Source organism: Pholcus phalangioides, unplaced genomic scaffold (assembly GCF_987345545.1).
Source record: "Pholcus phalangioides strain wild (caught in Gottingen) unplaced genomic scaffold, Ppha-v1.0 ptg000039l_1, whole genome shotgun sequence".
Lineage (NCBI taxonomy): Eukaryota > Metazoa > Arthropoda > Arachnida > Araneae > Pholcidae > Pholcus > Pholcus phalangioides.
Window position 1 is genome coordinate 26,598,420 of NW_028301625.1, and position 15,065 is coordinate 26,613,484.

The following is a 15,065-nucleotide window of genomic DNA, read 5'->3' on the forward strand; positions in this document are numbered from 1 at the left end:
TCTCTGTGTCTGAAATGTTTGTAAAGCTTCAGCTGGCTATTTATGGCTGAAATAAAACAATTTCACCAATAGTGCTTTATCCACCAATGTCAACATCACAATGAAAACCTTATGTATACACCAATAACAGGGAAATTAAGAGAAATGAGCTGTTAATCGTACACCCAGCATTTTATAGGACTCTTATTTGCATATTCCCAGTGATTTGCTTTCATGCAGTGTCCTTTATCAACAAAAATTTGAACTAATTTTTTTTTTCTGTCCCAAAACAAAACCCTTCGGGAGAATAGCTTTTTTGCAATGAGCATTCAAATATACCTATTCCTTCAATTTTTATATACTACTATGTTCAAAAATTTTAGAGACATATTTGTATTCATTTTTCTGTAACAAAATAAAAGGCCACAACAGGCAAAATGCCCAACAAGGTGGCTGAGAAAAAAGATGCCCATAACAAGTATGGCTTGTCATATATTACTAAAATACAGCAACCCAGTTAAAAATGCAATCACAAAAGTTATAAACAATATATATATACATGATAAAATATTATACAATGCCCATAAAATGTATTTATGGTTGTCTTATTCTAAGTATGGATAGCTTCTCGATTTACCCCAACATGTTTATGTTATGTATTATGAAGGTTTTGACGGTTGGCTGATGTGAAGATAAATTTAAGAAAGAAAACAACTCCCCAACTATGGGGAATCGAACCCACATACTCTTCCTTTCAGGGTGAGCACCCTACACCACTAGACAAAGGCTATGAATCATCTTTCTGCCTTAAAACTTATGTACACTGAACAGGGCCATACATGGACAGCTAGATCTAACTCAAGCCAAAGCTCACATTGCTAACACTGCCACCAGATGATAACTTATCAAATGAATTTTCTTTCCTGGGTTTATCTTCGCATCAGCCAGCTGTCAAAACAGCTGTCATAGTAAATGCGGAGAGCTACATTACCTTCGGATTTAAAATTTTTTTGTTTGAAATTATTTGAAGTATAAAGGTGTTCATGAACAAAAATTATTTTTAAATTAATTTAACAGATAGAACCTGTTCATTTGGTGTTTCCTTCAAAGTAACTAATATTTTATCATGTATATATATTTTTCAGTTTTCATAATTGCATTTTTAATTGGATTGCTGTATTTTAGAGATATATGGCATCCATATTTGTTATGGGCATCTTTTTCTCAGCACCTCATTGGGCATTTTGCCTTTTATGGCCTTGTACAGTGGAATTGGAGCAATACTAATTTCAATGTAGGGGAAACTCTTCAAGTCGACAGATGTTTGGCTTAACTCCGCTTAAGTCAACTACGAATTTTGTCCCTCTACCACGACTGGTTTTTATAACTGCCCGTGTGTTACCAGTTATAAGAATTTTTCAACATTGTTTGTGGGCATTTTGACAATACAAATATTTGACAATCTTTTGTGTCTTTGTTTTCTATGATGGGTCCCTTTTATGCATTGGGGGTGGGGGGCCATGCTTGTGAAGAATGAATATTTGAACCCTCTTGAATGGTTTATTTTAGTAGCGTTTATAGGAAAGGTCTTTCATTCTTTTCATGGTCAAAAAAAGTGTGGATATTGTCAACATCCAATAGGGATAAAAATCTCATCTATTGGGAGTTTTGATATTGTCTGTTGCGAAGAATGTTTTTGGCGGAACTCAGTTTTAGAAAGTTGTGTTCTTGGAAAAGGAGTAAAAGAAAAAGAGCTAAAGCCTGTGGTTAGACACTGAATATATCATCAGATACGCCAAGCGTATCTGCATCTCAAGAAACTGTTGAAATTTTAAGAATGATACTCTCAAACAAATGATAGAAGAGTATAAAGATGCAGATGTGTTTAATTATGATGAGACATTTATTTTTTCGAATTTTTGCCAAACAAAACTCTTGCCTTCAAAGGAGAAAAATGTGGAAGATGCAAAAAACACAAAGATCGTTTGACAGTTCTCTTGGCAGCAAACTCTCAGACAGGTCGGAAAAATTGAAACCATTACTTATCAGAAAATAAAAAATACAGCAGTGCTTTTAAAAATGTTAAAACTCTTCCTGTGGACTATGATGGCAACAAAAATGCATGGATAACATCAGAAATTTTCAAACCATGGTTGAAGAAGCTATATAGAAAATTTTTAAGTGAGGAAAGTTTTATTTATTTTGGATAACTGCACCACTCATATCCAAAAATATACTTGATTATTTTTCGTGAGGTAAATTTTTTTTTATACGTTTCAATTCTATTATGAAATAATCCCGAATAAAAATTAATGAGAATTTACATTTTATGAAATGGAATTGTTTGAATGTGTATAATTACATACACAAAAGCGATCAGACAAAAATTTAGAGTGAGAAACTTTGATAACTCGTCATCTGCTTAAGTCAACATGTTTGTCGATACTTTTGGGGTGTCGAGTTACAGAGAGTCTACTGTATTTGTATAATATGTCTATAATGTAGTCGATCATACTACGATAGTAGCTATATTTACAGTGGTTTCAAACAATGTGGCTTAGTAAGATTTTTATTTTACTGGTAAATTAAAATTTCTAAGATTACAATGAAAACATGCCCCCCCCCCCCATAGGTGTGCTGACATGGCTCCAGCCCATATTGAATCTTAGTCATCTAAATTATTGATAGTTTTATCTTATAAGGAAAGTAAAATTTGTCTCTCTGTGGTACACTAGTTAGTCCACTTAACCAGATTTCAAGAAGACCAGAGTTTGATTTCCAACAGAGACCAGCAAACTTTTCTTCTCAAGTTCATCGCAGCAATAGTATCTAGAAAGTTTCTCTTGTTATTCCCACAAAGCCATTTTCTTTATTTTTTACACTTCTATTGAGAAGCATGATACTTTTTATTTAGTTGAAATCCGCCAAATCTATTTTATTAACACTTGTTACACAAGTTCATGGTGTTAAAATTTGAAAGACAGGTAAGGCAAGTGGAAGAATTCTTTTGGGATACAAAACTGATATAATTAATAGATACCTGGTTTTGAAATCAAGATAATGAATCAGTCATAGCTGATTTTTTTTTAATGCATAATTTGAAATTTTTACTTGTATTTGGCTACTTTCTTTCTGACAAAGTTTAATGCATGTTTTAAGCCATTTTTATCAGAGACTATTCTGCTTCGTAATTTTGAAAATGTTATAATCACAGGAGACTTTTACCACATGATTGGGCGATAATACACATTTTCCCACAGCTGAAATGCAGGACAAAAACTATATGATTATATTATTAGAGCTTCAATGGATAAAATCACCAACGAGTGTGGATGTAACAAAAATGGCTTTTTGTTAGGTAACAGTTTGATTTTGTTCAACTTTTGCTAAATGTTAAAATATGAGGTCTAAATCCTCTATCAAGTGAGTAATGTAAAGAATTCTTTTTAAATGTGAAGTATGTTGCCACATTCTTAATTTCCAGTGGAAATAAACTATGTAATTTCAATTAAGTTTTAGTTTTTAATAAATACAGCGTAACATTGTAACATTTTATGAACTAGTAGTCTGGCCCAAAAAGATGTCATTTCCTTGAATGGCTTTTCTATTACAAACTTCAGAATTTACAAACTAAATGCTTAAGTCTGTCGAAATTCATAAAAACAAGCATCAAATTTACTTGGTTTCAGATTTTTATGTTTGAATAAATGAATACCAGAGCCACCAAATGACAGTTGCAAACATTTATAAGTTTTGTGTGAAAATGTATACTTATTATAAACTTATTCAGGCATATATGAAATGCTTCGACTCAGGGACACCAGTTTCGATTAGTATGGATAATCCTAGGTTATTGTGTCGCAGAGAGTTTTTCTCCAACAGGGTCAACAGGGTTGTAAATGTATGGAATAGCTTACCTTGTGATGTCGTGGATCCTCCCCCCCCCAATACACACCTTCCAGAGGAAATATGATAAGATGGGTGGGAATAATTGAGAAGCTATCCATATTTAAAGAATGACAACCATATTTCTATGGGCAGATATTTCAGCTGTTTGGTTACTTTTTCTGGCTTATTATTTTTGGTTAGCTGTATTTAGACAACCATAATTTTATGGGCTTTTTTCTAATACTATTTTTTTTTATTTCGCCTTTAACTTTTTTTCCAGTCACTTTATTGGGCAATTTGCCTGTTGTGGTTTCTAATTTTGTATTTGTTTTGTTTACATAAATCATCTCTACTTCATGGTTTTTATGTAACTCAAAAAAAATTAGCTTTCCATATTCTTTGATTCGCTATAATGTTATTACTTTACCAACATCAACATAAATTGTTGTTTTGCAACTAATAAGGTTGTTAGAAAGTTTGTTTCCAAATGAGGCACTCCATGACATATATTTGCATGCAACAGGGAGGGAAAACATTTAATAGCATTCTAAAGCTCTCTATTGCCATGAATCAATGAGTAACGTTTGAGTGATAACTGCCAAATTTTCTGATGATTAGGAGATATCAATTAATGGAATGGTGTATTATAATTTTAATCCTCACATTTATTTATGTGACTACATCTTTGAATTTTTACCAGCAATATACACTACTGTTCCTTCAGAACAGTTAGCTGAAGTTTGAATAATTAGTGAAACAAAGTGCTTTTAAAATCATAATGGATGAGACATTATCCAGGCCTTTCTTGAAAAAAATTGGGAATTAGTGTTTTCTTTTATATCTAATAAATTTGAAGTTGAAAAAAACATACAATAAGTTAATAGTTGCAAGTTTAAAAATATATATACAACACCAATTTTAATTCATAAATATTACCTTCAAAACACCAACAATAGTGGTGGTCAGAGCTGAATTATAAGAAGTACACAAAACTGTCGAGTACATCAGAATGAACCCCATAATGCAGGATGTAAGGAAACACAGAAGAAATGCAAGGCTGGTCCAGCCTTCAAAATTCATTGCCTAAAAAAGTAGAGAGCGCCACTATAATTCTACTCATTTAAATATGCACAAAAATACAAAAATATCTGACAGAATTATTATGGGTCACTCAAAAAAAATGTAAATATTAATATTTTGAATGCCAATAGAGGCCAAGAATGAACTTTGAATATGACCATACATATTTAGTACTCAATTAAATTAATTGACCAGAGTTGCCCTCAGGGGTGTGTGACAGATGCGGCCACACAGAGCCCAGCGCTTGAAGGAATCTTGTATATGTGGTAATATAAAAGAAGTTTCAACTATCGAAATAATGATTATTCCAAATAATACAACAAATAAATAAGAATTATTCGTAACTCGAAGGATATACTATGAACAGTATAAAAGTATTTTTATTTTTTAATGACATTTTTTTTGTGAGACATATTATAAAATTTATTGTGCATGCATACGGGGGCATATGTAAATAGAATGTTATGACAGGTTGCTTTAACAGAAATAGAAATTTTGCGTTATGAACTATTATTGACCTTCTGGGAGGACGAGAAGTCCCTTGACACACCTTGGCACCTTTGGTGCAAATGTCCATTTTTTTTTTTTTTTAATTTCTGTGTATTTTTGTCTTGTTATGTCTTTCTTTTGTGCTTTGTTACGTGTTCTGTTCTGTCCAATAAAAAAATAAACTTGCACTCGATAGAAAAGATTTGTGAACCTAGGCTCATTAAAAAAATTGGTAGTCTTGTACCATTACCCCTATCATTTTGGTGGTAGAATTCACAGGCACCCTACATATGTTAGATAAGATATGTATCACCAAAAGAGAAACAATCTATCTTGATCAAAAATATACAGTATTCATATTCTTTCACTTCTTTGAATTAGACAAAGGGATGGAAAAAAACAGATTTGAAACACATTCTAATTTCCGTTTTCAAAACGTGAACAAAGAATAGTTACTACCATCTGAAACATTCTGCAGCTGAAGGATGAGTTATATTCCGGTCAGACAAGCTTGGGCTGGGATCTCAGTCTCCCACTTGCAATGTGTTAATTTTATAATTAACTTTTTAATAATTTTACTGATATGAAAACTAAAATGTCTCTAAACTGAACTGAACTGAACTGAACCTTTAATGATTTGCACAATCGTGCCTATCAGTACACCAGTGGATGGCAAGTACAAATATTAGTAATTAAATTATTGGAGATACACAAGACAGGAACAAATGCATAAGGTTTGAACACAATAAATATAAATGCATAATATAGTTTCGAATCCAGATAGATTTAAAAAATAAATAAATAAATGTCTCTAAAATCATAATGGAAATATCTTATTACAGTTTATAAATAAAATGACACAGAAAAAAAACATTGTTATTCAAGGATGCAATATGAAACACACATACTTACTTTTCCAAAATCATCAGTGCACAAGGACAAAGAAATCAAAGGCACTAGCATAAACAATGCATTATAAAAAAGGAGACCATATTTTCCCAGTTCCTAGAAAATCAAAAAGCATGTTAAAAAAATCATGAACATAAAATATATTTCATCAAAATAAACAATTAAAAATTCGTGTTAGCGAATATAACATAATCGTCTTCGCCGTCGTTGGGAACGGACGTGCTATTATCGCGCTCCGCTCACCGACCAATAGAAGAAGTTTTATCCGAAACCGTTGCCGGGGGATTACCGAAGAATTATCCGTCACGCCAGTGCACCATTTTGTGTCTTTCTTTGTGTTTTTCTTCGTTCTCGTGAGTTTTACTTAGCGTGTTGTTTATTTTTGGGTCATATTCTGCGGTGATTTTCTTTTTTTTTTAGTGCACGTTGGATTGTGAGATAAGTGGTTTTTTTTATTATATTGCTCTCATTTATTTTAAATTTTCGTTGTGTATTTTCGATCGACTTATATTTATTTTTCTCGTTCACATTTCATTTTCGTTGTTTTTTCGCCAGGTTCGCTCGCTTCTTTGATATAAGTTCGTAGGTTTTTGGACGTTAGTGTTAGCAAACAGTGTATACTTTTTCCCGGGTACTCTCAATAACTTTGTTTTCCTTCCATTTGGGCCTATTGTTGTAGTGTTAGTGTTTTGAGATAGTTAGCTAATTCTAATAAGTATAAATTGTACTTCGTAGCTTAATACTTTTTTTAGAGGGTGTTGTATTCTTTATATACATATTTATTTTATTCTTCGTGAGTTAGTGCTGAGCATTCTACTTTACGTAACTTTTTCGTATAGTCTCTTACGTATATTTTGCATAGTAATGTATTTTACATTATTTTAATTTCCAGTTAACGTTTCTCATTTTCCTATTGTTAAGTATTATTATTATTATTATCTAGCTTTAGCAATAGTGTTAGTATGCCTCGACCTCGACTAGTGTTGTGTAGAGCTTGCGACGGGAGGTTTCCCTGGTCTAGGGGTATAGTAGCTGATAGTTTCAATTGTAAAGGGTGCTTGGATAGAAAAAGGCTGGAACTCGAGGTCGAAGCTTTACGGGAAAAAGTTAGGGTGCTAGAGGGCCCGGTTATAACGGACCCTCTGGTCGTTGAGCCACCTGTTGATGAAGAAGCAATCTCCACGAACAACGACATTTTAGAGGGCGAATGGGTTGTCGTGGATGAGGTAGAGGGGGATAGTGATAGGGGTTTAATCATCGGCGATTCTATGGTTAGGGAACTTGGGAACCGAGTGTGTAGGGATTTTTGGGGTTTCGAGCGCTGTTGTCTTCCTGGGGGGAAGATTGGCAACGTTCGAGACGTTTTTCATCGCCGAAAGTTGCCCTTGCGGGTGATTCTGTGGGTGGGAACAAATCAGGTAGGAGCGAATATTAGTGAGTCTCTGTCAGAATACCGGGATTTACTATTATCCGCTAGGGAGGGGGGTTCAGATGTGGCAGTGATTCCAGGGCTGCCAAGGGGTAGTAGGGGATATAGGAGTAGGATCCACCAATTCAATATAGGCCTGAAGGACATTTGCTCCTCACTTGGGGTCACGTTCTTGGAGCTTCCCGCATTTACCGATAGGTGGCTTCGTTCGGATGGGATCCATCTAAATAAGAGAGGGGTCTGGGAGGTTTACGATAGTCTTAGGTCAGGTTTTTTACTCCCAGACCACGTAGTCGGGAATGCGGGTTAGTTAATGATAATCACAACAGTATTGACGGGGAATTACCCACCTCTGACTTGGATGGCTTCTCGATTGACAACAAACCACCGGGCAAATTAAAATGTGTGTTAATAAATGCCAGGAGCTTGGGTAATAAGAAAGATTTTTTAGAAACTATGATAGTTGTGGAGGGCTTGGATCTTATAGCCATTACAGAATCTTGGGCAAACGATGGGGATGAATCTTTCTTACACATCTCAGGATACGATACTTTTTTGAGAAATAGATCTGATAGGAAAGGGGGTGGAGTGTTGATATACGTGAAATCATGTTTGAAGGCTAGAGAGTGTAACGTGCAGAGAAGTGATATTGAAACCATATGGGTTGAACTTGAGAGCAAAAGACGTCATAAGCTTATTGTTGGGGTTTGTTATAATCCACCGAATAGGGATCAAAACTACATTGCCAAAATGCATGATGAAATTTCCTACATGTGTAAGCGAAAGAGGGTTCTCATACTAGGGGATTTCAATTACCCGGGTATTGATTGGGAGAACCTTTCATCTGGAAATCAGTATGAAAGAGACTTTCTTAAGTTGGTGCTCGAAAATTTTTTGTATCAGCATGTATCAGAAGCCACTAGGGGTACTGCTATTTTGGATTTAGTTCTTACTAGTTCTGAGGATCTAGTTGAACATGTTTCGGTGGGGGAAGAGTTTTCTTCCAGTGATCATCGTATCGTCAGATTTCACTGTAACTTTTCCTCGGGTAAGGTTGATAACAAAAGACTGGTTCCTTGTTTTCGGAGAACTAACTTTGATGTTTTGCGAAGAAGGTTAGCGGAAGTTTTCAAAGACCGGTTGGAATCAGTAGGGGTGGTTAGTCAATGGGAAGAATTTAGTACGAAGCTGTCCTCTGTTTTGCACGACGTCATACCCTTTGTTCGAAAAAAGCGTGTTTGTACATCACACCCTCTATGGTTCACGGATAGCGTGCGGAACCTTTATCTTGAAAAGAAAAGAGCATTCAGAGAGTATAAAAGTGGACGAGGTGACCTATCATTGTTTACTGATAAAAGAAGACTGTTGAAGAAAGCGATAAGGGATAGTAAAAAGCAAGTTGAATCTAGGTTGGCAGATAACATTGGCTCTGACCCAAAATCATTTTTTCGATACGTCAATAATGGATGTAAGGGGACAGTTGGCCCCCTCTCGATAGGAGGCTCAAAAGTAGAGAGCAATGTAGGCATGTGTAGTGCTTTCAATGACTTTTTCGCGTCGGTTTTTAATGGAGATAATGATATTCGATATACGGGTGTTGCATGGGGTAATAAAACGCTCAACGATATTCAAGTGGAAGACGTGGAGGTCCTAAATCTTCTAAGAAATGTATGTGCAAGCAAAGCACCAGGACCAGATGATATCTATCCCAGGGTTCTCAGGGAAGGTGCTAATGAATTGTTGGGGCCAGTCGCACAGATATACAGGAGTAGTGTTGCTGAGGGTATCGTCCCGAGAGATTGGAAACTGGCTAACGTTGTTCCGATATTTAAGAAGGGTAGTAGAGAAGTGGTGTCTAATTATCGTCCAGTGAGTTTGACGAGCTCCCTCTCAAAAATTTTGGAAATTATCATCAAAAGGCAGTTTGTGAAGTGGATAGACGAGAATAATGTATTGTCGGATAATCAGCATGGGTTCAGGAAGGGGAAGTCATGTGTAACTAACCTCCTTTGCTTCTATGATTACGTGACTAAGGCTTTGGGTAAGAGCAAAAATGTCGACGTTGTTTACCTTGATTTCCAGAAGGCATTCGATCGGGTCCAACATGGCAAACTCTTGAAGCGTTTACACGAGATTGGAATAGGGGGCAACTTGCTGAATTGGATAGAATCGTGGTTAAGAGATAGGTCGCAACGAGTTATGGTGAACGGGGAATTCTCTGGTTGGACAGACGTCACAAGTGGAGTTCCTCAGGGAAGTGTCCTTGGCCCCATACTTTTTTCACTTTTTATCGACAAACTCGATCAGGGTATCGATGGAATTACTAGCAAATTCGCAGATGATGTGAAGCTAATGGGGGTAATCGGAAATGAAAGCGATAGGGAGTTGCTCCAGACCAACTTAAACAAGATTGCAGCATGGGCAAATGAATGGAGCATGACGTTTAGCGTAGATAAGTGCATGGTCGCTCATTTTGGTTCGAACAACCCATGGTTCTCTTACGAGTTGAATGGTGTCACTATCCCGGATGCAACTAGAGTCACCGATTTGGGAATTCTCATTGACGAGCGACTTAAGTTTTCTGAACATTGTTCAGCGGTTGTCAAAAAATCGAATAGAATGCTTGGTCTCATTTTCAAAAAGGTCTCTTCGCGTTCTCCTAAAGTCATTCTTCCGCTTTTTCGAGGCTTAGTTCGTCCTGGACTGGAGTATGCTGTAAGGTTTTGGAGACCATACCTACAGAGGGACATAGACTTGGTTGAAGGGGTGCAGAGAAGAGCTACGCGTGTCCTTATTGGCACACAGGGCTTGAGTTATGAAGAAAGACTTCATTTTTTTAATATGTTTACATTGGATGAACGCAGGTGTCGAGGAGATATGATCGAAGTGTTCAAAATTTTCAATGGGATGGATAGGATGGACCATGAACTTTTAGTACACCGCCAATTGACTGCTTTTACAAGGGGACACCAGTATCGATTGGTGAGGGACAATGCAAGGTTATGGTGTCGCAGGGAATTTTTCTCCAATAGGGTTGTTAATAAATGGAATAGCTTACCCCCGGAGGTAGTAAATTGTAACACAATTGACACGTTTAAAAAGAAATACGATAAACATGTTGGGGTAAATCGAGAAGCTATCCATTCTTAGAATAAGACAACCATAAGTATTCTTTATGGGCATTGTATAATATTTTATCATGTGTATATATTGTTTGTAATTTGTGTTAATTGCATTTTTAATTGGGTTGCTGTATTTTTGAAACATATGACATCCATATTTTTATGGGCATCTTTTTATCAGCCACCTCGTTGGGCATTTTGCCTGTTGTGGCGTTGTATTTGTATTTGTATATAACATAGCTAATAGCTTAACTATTTAAAATTTTGTAGTCATTTTTCCTCTACTATGAAAAATTAGGAATCCTTAACAGACAGGATGATTTAAAATACCCCTGTCCAACAAGATCTTTTTCTTTTTTTCAAAGTTTCCATCATTCATTTGACACATAATTTTTTTTTTCTTGGGATATTCTTAGATACGTCTATAGATGAACATATGGCTTTTTCATTATGAGAAAAGATGCACAATTGTGAATGAATGACTCAAAAATGAAAAACGAAATTAATGATAACCACATTAAATAGTTAACACTGATGTATTACATTTATAGTGTATCAAATAGGCCTTCCTGAAATTTTAGAAAAGAACACACAAAAATTTGATTCATGCATCACGCAATGCACTTTTACTCAGTAAGTATGCACGTTTTTTCGAAAATAGTTTCCAAGAACCTAGTTGAGTTAGAATAAAAACTTTAATCAATACTATAAAATTTTATGAGCTTCAATACTGGGATTTTTTTTTATTCACCTATAAAAAATGAAAGTGAAAAATACCTGATCTTGAAAATTGTATGTTTAAATAACTGAAAGTTAAAAAATTGATTCAAATTATCAATATTTTTAAGTATTTTTTTTCTTCAATAATACAAGAATCATTTAAAGCATCAGGCATATAAAAGCACAGAACAATATGATTAGCATAGTAGATTCTATGACCAAACTTCATACCCTTGATTCCAGTTTTTTCTTGACATAGATGTTGTTTGCTGCTGTGAAAAAGTCATTGCACAAAACAAACACATATCCACTGAGATCAAATGTCAAATCATCCCTGCAGTGGAAACAAGAACATAGAAATAAGTTGAAATCATTTTGTTTAAAATTTATGAAAATGAATGAAGAAATGTAATTATCACTTACAAAGCAGCAACAACAGCTCCTCCTACCATAGCCACCACTGTTCCCACAACATAATGGCTCTGTGAAACACTGAAAATGTAAGGAAAAAAATAAAATGCCAAAACAAAAGTAGATAAATTTAGTTTTTTACCATGAAAAACACTGACTTCTGCATTAACAAATGAAAACAATCAACTGAGTCTACTTTGACATAATCAGTAACTTGAAGATATATCAAATCACTGGTGATCAACCATTGCCAATATCAAGAACAGAAATATTATGTGCATCTCTTTGACACATAAATTTTTGCATGTGGCACTCGTTTTCTTACCATCGCTCGCATTTAGGGTCTTCAGATGTCTCGTATACAAAGGAACTTTGGATTGCAAGCATAATTCATTCCGTTAATGTACTCATTATTGTATTTATATATCAAATCAAACTTGTCCCCATAGAAAATAAAGGAAACTCAAATAATCTGCTTCACAACAGTTTTTCTCATACCAGCCACAATTTGGATATATATCCAAAATTTGTTGATATATTTGAAGAATACAGTTTGAAGAATTCAACAAACCTTGTTGATATTCTTCTCAATTTTTCTCAAAGGTATAGAGTAGGGGTTGATTTGTTTTAAATTATTGCATTTTATATTGGTGTCTTGACTATTCACCAAAATGATATTAGAAAAGCAAGTTGTTTCATTTTGGAATCCCTGCTTGCATTAACATTAGAACCGCGGAATGGGTCAATTTGACCCAAATCAAACTTTGTTTTCATTTATCTTGAAAACTTAAAACTTAAGAGCAGATGGTAAAAAAATTTCATGACTTTTCATGATGTCATATGAATATTAATTTATGAAAATTTTCTTTTCTTTTCACACTTTGTATTCCACAGCTATAAGAACTTATACCTAGAACGGCGGTTTGGGTCATTTTGACCCAATGTGTTATTCTATGGGGAAAAAAGGGTGTAGAATTTTCTCGGAAGGGGTTACCCCTTTCTAAAATGTACAGTCGCGCCACCCCTCCCCCCCACCCCCATATATTCACGGTTTTCATATTCACAATTTCCGTATTTGCGGGTTTTTTGTTTTCCTTTACTGGGAATTTTACTTTTTGCAACACTTAGAAATCGTCATTCATGTGTTTTGTTTATAAAATTTGAGATGTGAATGTTCAGGATGGGACATTTTTGAATGGCTCGCTAATGACATTACTGTCATCACTAGAGCCGTGGCAGCTCCCAAGAGAGAAACAGTCACCTAGGGTTGGATTAACCTTAGGCCACAATGTGCACTAAAGGACACAACCATTTCTACATAGCCAACTGAAGAGACTATAAAAGACATCGTCATGTTAGCAAAACAGGGGGTTCAATGGTATGGATATAGAAATCGAACAGCTAATTAATAGCAATTCAGAGGTGATGAAGAGGAATTGACTGAGGAGGAATTAATGGAGTTGACTGCTCCTGAAACAGTACCAGATGAAGAAGATAAAAAGGTGGAAGACAAGTTCACCATGAGTAACACAGAGGAAGGGTTTCGCACGTTCAAATCAGCAATATATTGTTTTCATGACATAGATACCCTCATACATGAGCGTACCCTCTATGGTACGCTCTTCACATGTAGAAAAATTGGTAGAGGAAGCCTAATCATATTCCAATACACTTCATAATGTGAAGAAGAAACTGCAAACAGAAATCACAATGTTATTTCAGAAAACATCACCAACAATTGCTGCACCCTCTTTTACATTCCCTTATACCTCTGCGTTACCCTGCTCTTCTCATGTGGTTCAATAAACGAGATATGTAGGAAGAACACTATGGTTTCGGTTATTCGCAAATTTCCTATATTAGCTGTCACCCCCGGAACGTAACCCCCGCGAATATGGGGCGCACAGCTGTATTTCTAAAGAAGATGAAGAATAAAGGTCGTTCAAGGTCAAGACTAATTTATTGTCAGAAGAGATTATCTTTTTTTTTTTCAATGAAGGAACGGCAAGTAGAGCTAAATATTTCTTTTTCTTTGTGAACTTGATGAATACCTGGTATTCTGACGGGATTAAAGAAAGGTTACGGAAAAATAAAAACCCAAGTCTAGAAAAAAACATGTAGCTGAAATTTCTGTATGCAAACAATGTCACAGAAAGGGAATAGAATTCTGGCTTACAGTTGAGGACGCCAAATACATTTTGAATTGATTTCCAAACCTAGGGAAAAGGATCAGTGCCCAACGAACCTCTTTCAGAGCATGTAGTGATGCAACTGATCAAGCCATTTGAGAACAGGGTTCGCAAACTGGGCCCAGTCCAGAAAAACCCGCTTGGGTTTTTGCTAAAATCATTTGTTATGAAAGAGTAGATGACTTTGCCTAATAAGTCATAAAATTGTCAACGAATAAGGCAAATACCAGGAAATAACATTTTTGTTCCGCTGAGCAACCAAGATTGAAGATTTGGTACTCAATCCAAGTGGGAAACTCAGTCAGAGTGATACTCTTATCCTCAGAAGACGACACCCATGGCATGTCGAAATGCATTAGGGATTTTTTAGTATTTCCTGGTATTTGCCTTATTCGTTGACAATTTTTTGAGTAATCATTTGTTAGCATACAAAATCCCACTTACATTTATCATTAACAAAACAACTTTACCTTTTAATTTTAAGCCTGTTATTTTCTAAAAATATAAAAATTAATGTTATATAGCTGAATGTAATTTCTTTGCATAGGAAGAATAAATTGCTATCCTACTGTATACAAATTACAGGCTTACCTACAAAAACCCACTGGGTTTTGCTGAAAATCATATGTTACCCCACAAATCTCATTTATTTATAGTCTTTAGCAAAATGACAAAACCTTATTAGCCTTAGTTTTATAAGATTTTAAAAAATTCATAACTAGCCTATAGATTACTAGCCTTTTGCATCTTTAATTGAAACATTTTTTGACTCAAAAACAGAGATGGGTAGGAGATAGACATCAATCCTACCCTTGAATTTAAAAAAGCTTTCACAATATCTATTGTGAA

At 35.2% G+C, this 15,065-nt stretch overlaps 1 protein-coding gene across 1 annotated transcript in view; it reads right to left on the bottom strand.

Moving 5' to 3' along the window:
* Positions 1-15,065, bottom strand: part of LOC149065773 (solute carrier family 35 member D2-like protein) — a 39,154-nt gene that overhangs the window by 2,693 nt on the left and 21,396 nt on the right. The window contains exons 6-9 of the mRNA XM_089253477.1: positions 12,040-12,108; positions 11,848-11,950; positions 6,349-6,441; positions 4,804-4,950 (exon numbers count right to left, since the gene is read on the bottom strand). Of these exons, the coding sequence (XP_089109603.1) occupies positions 4,804-4,950; positions 6,349-6,441; positions 11,848-11,950; positions 12,040-12,108 (412 nt within the window). The remainder of the gene's footprint in view (positions 1-4,803; positions 4,951-6,348; positions 6,442-11,847; positions 11,951-12,039; positions 12,109-15,065) is intronic.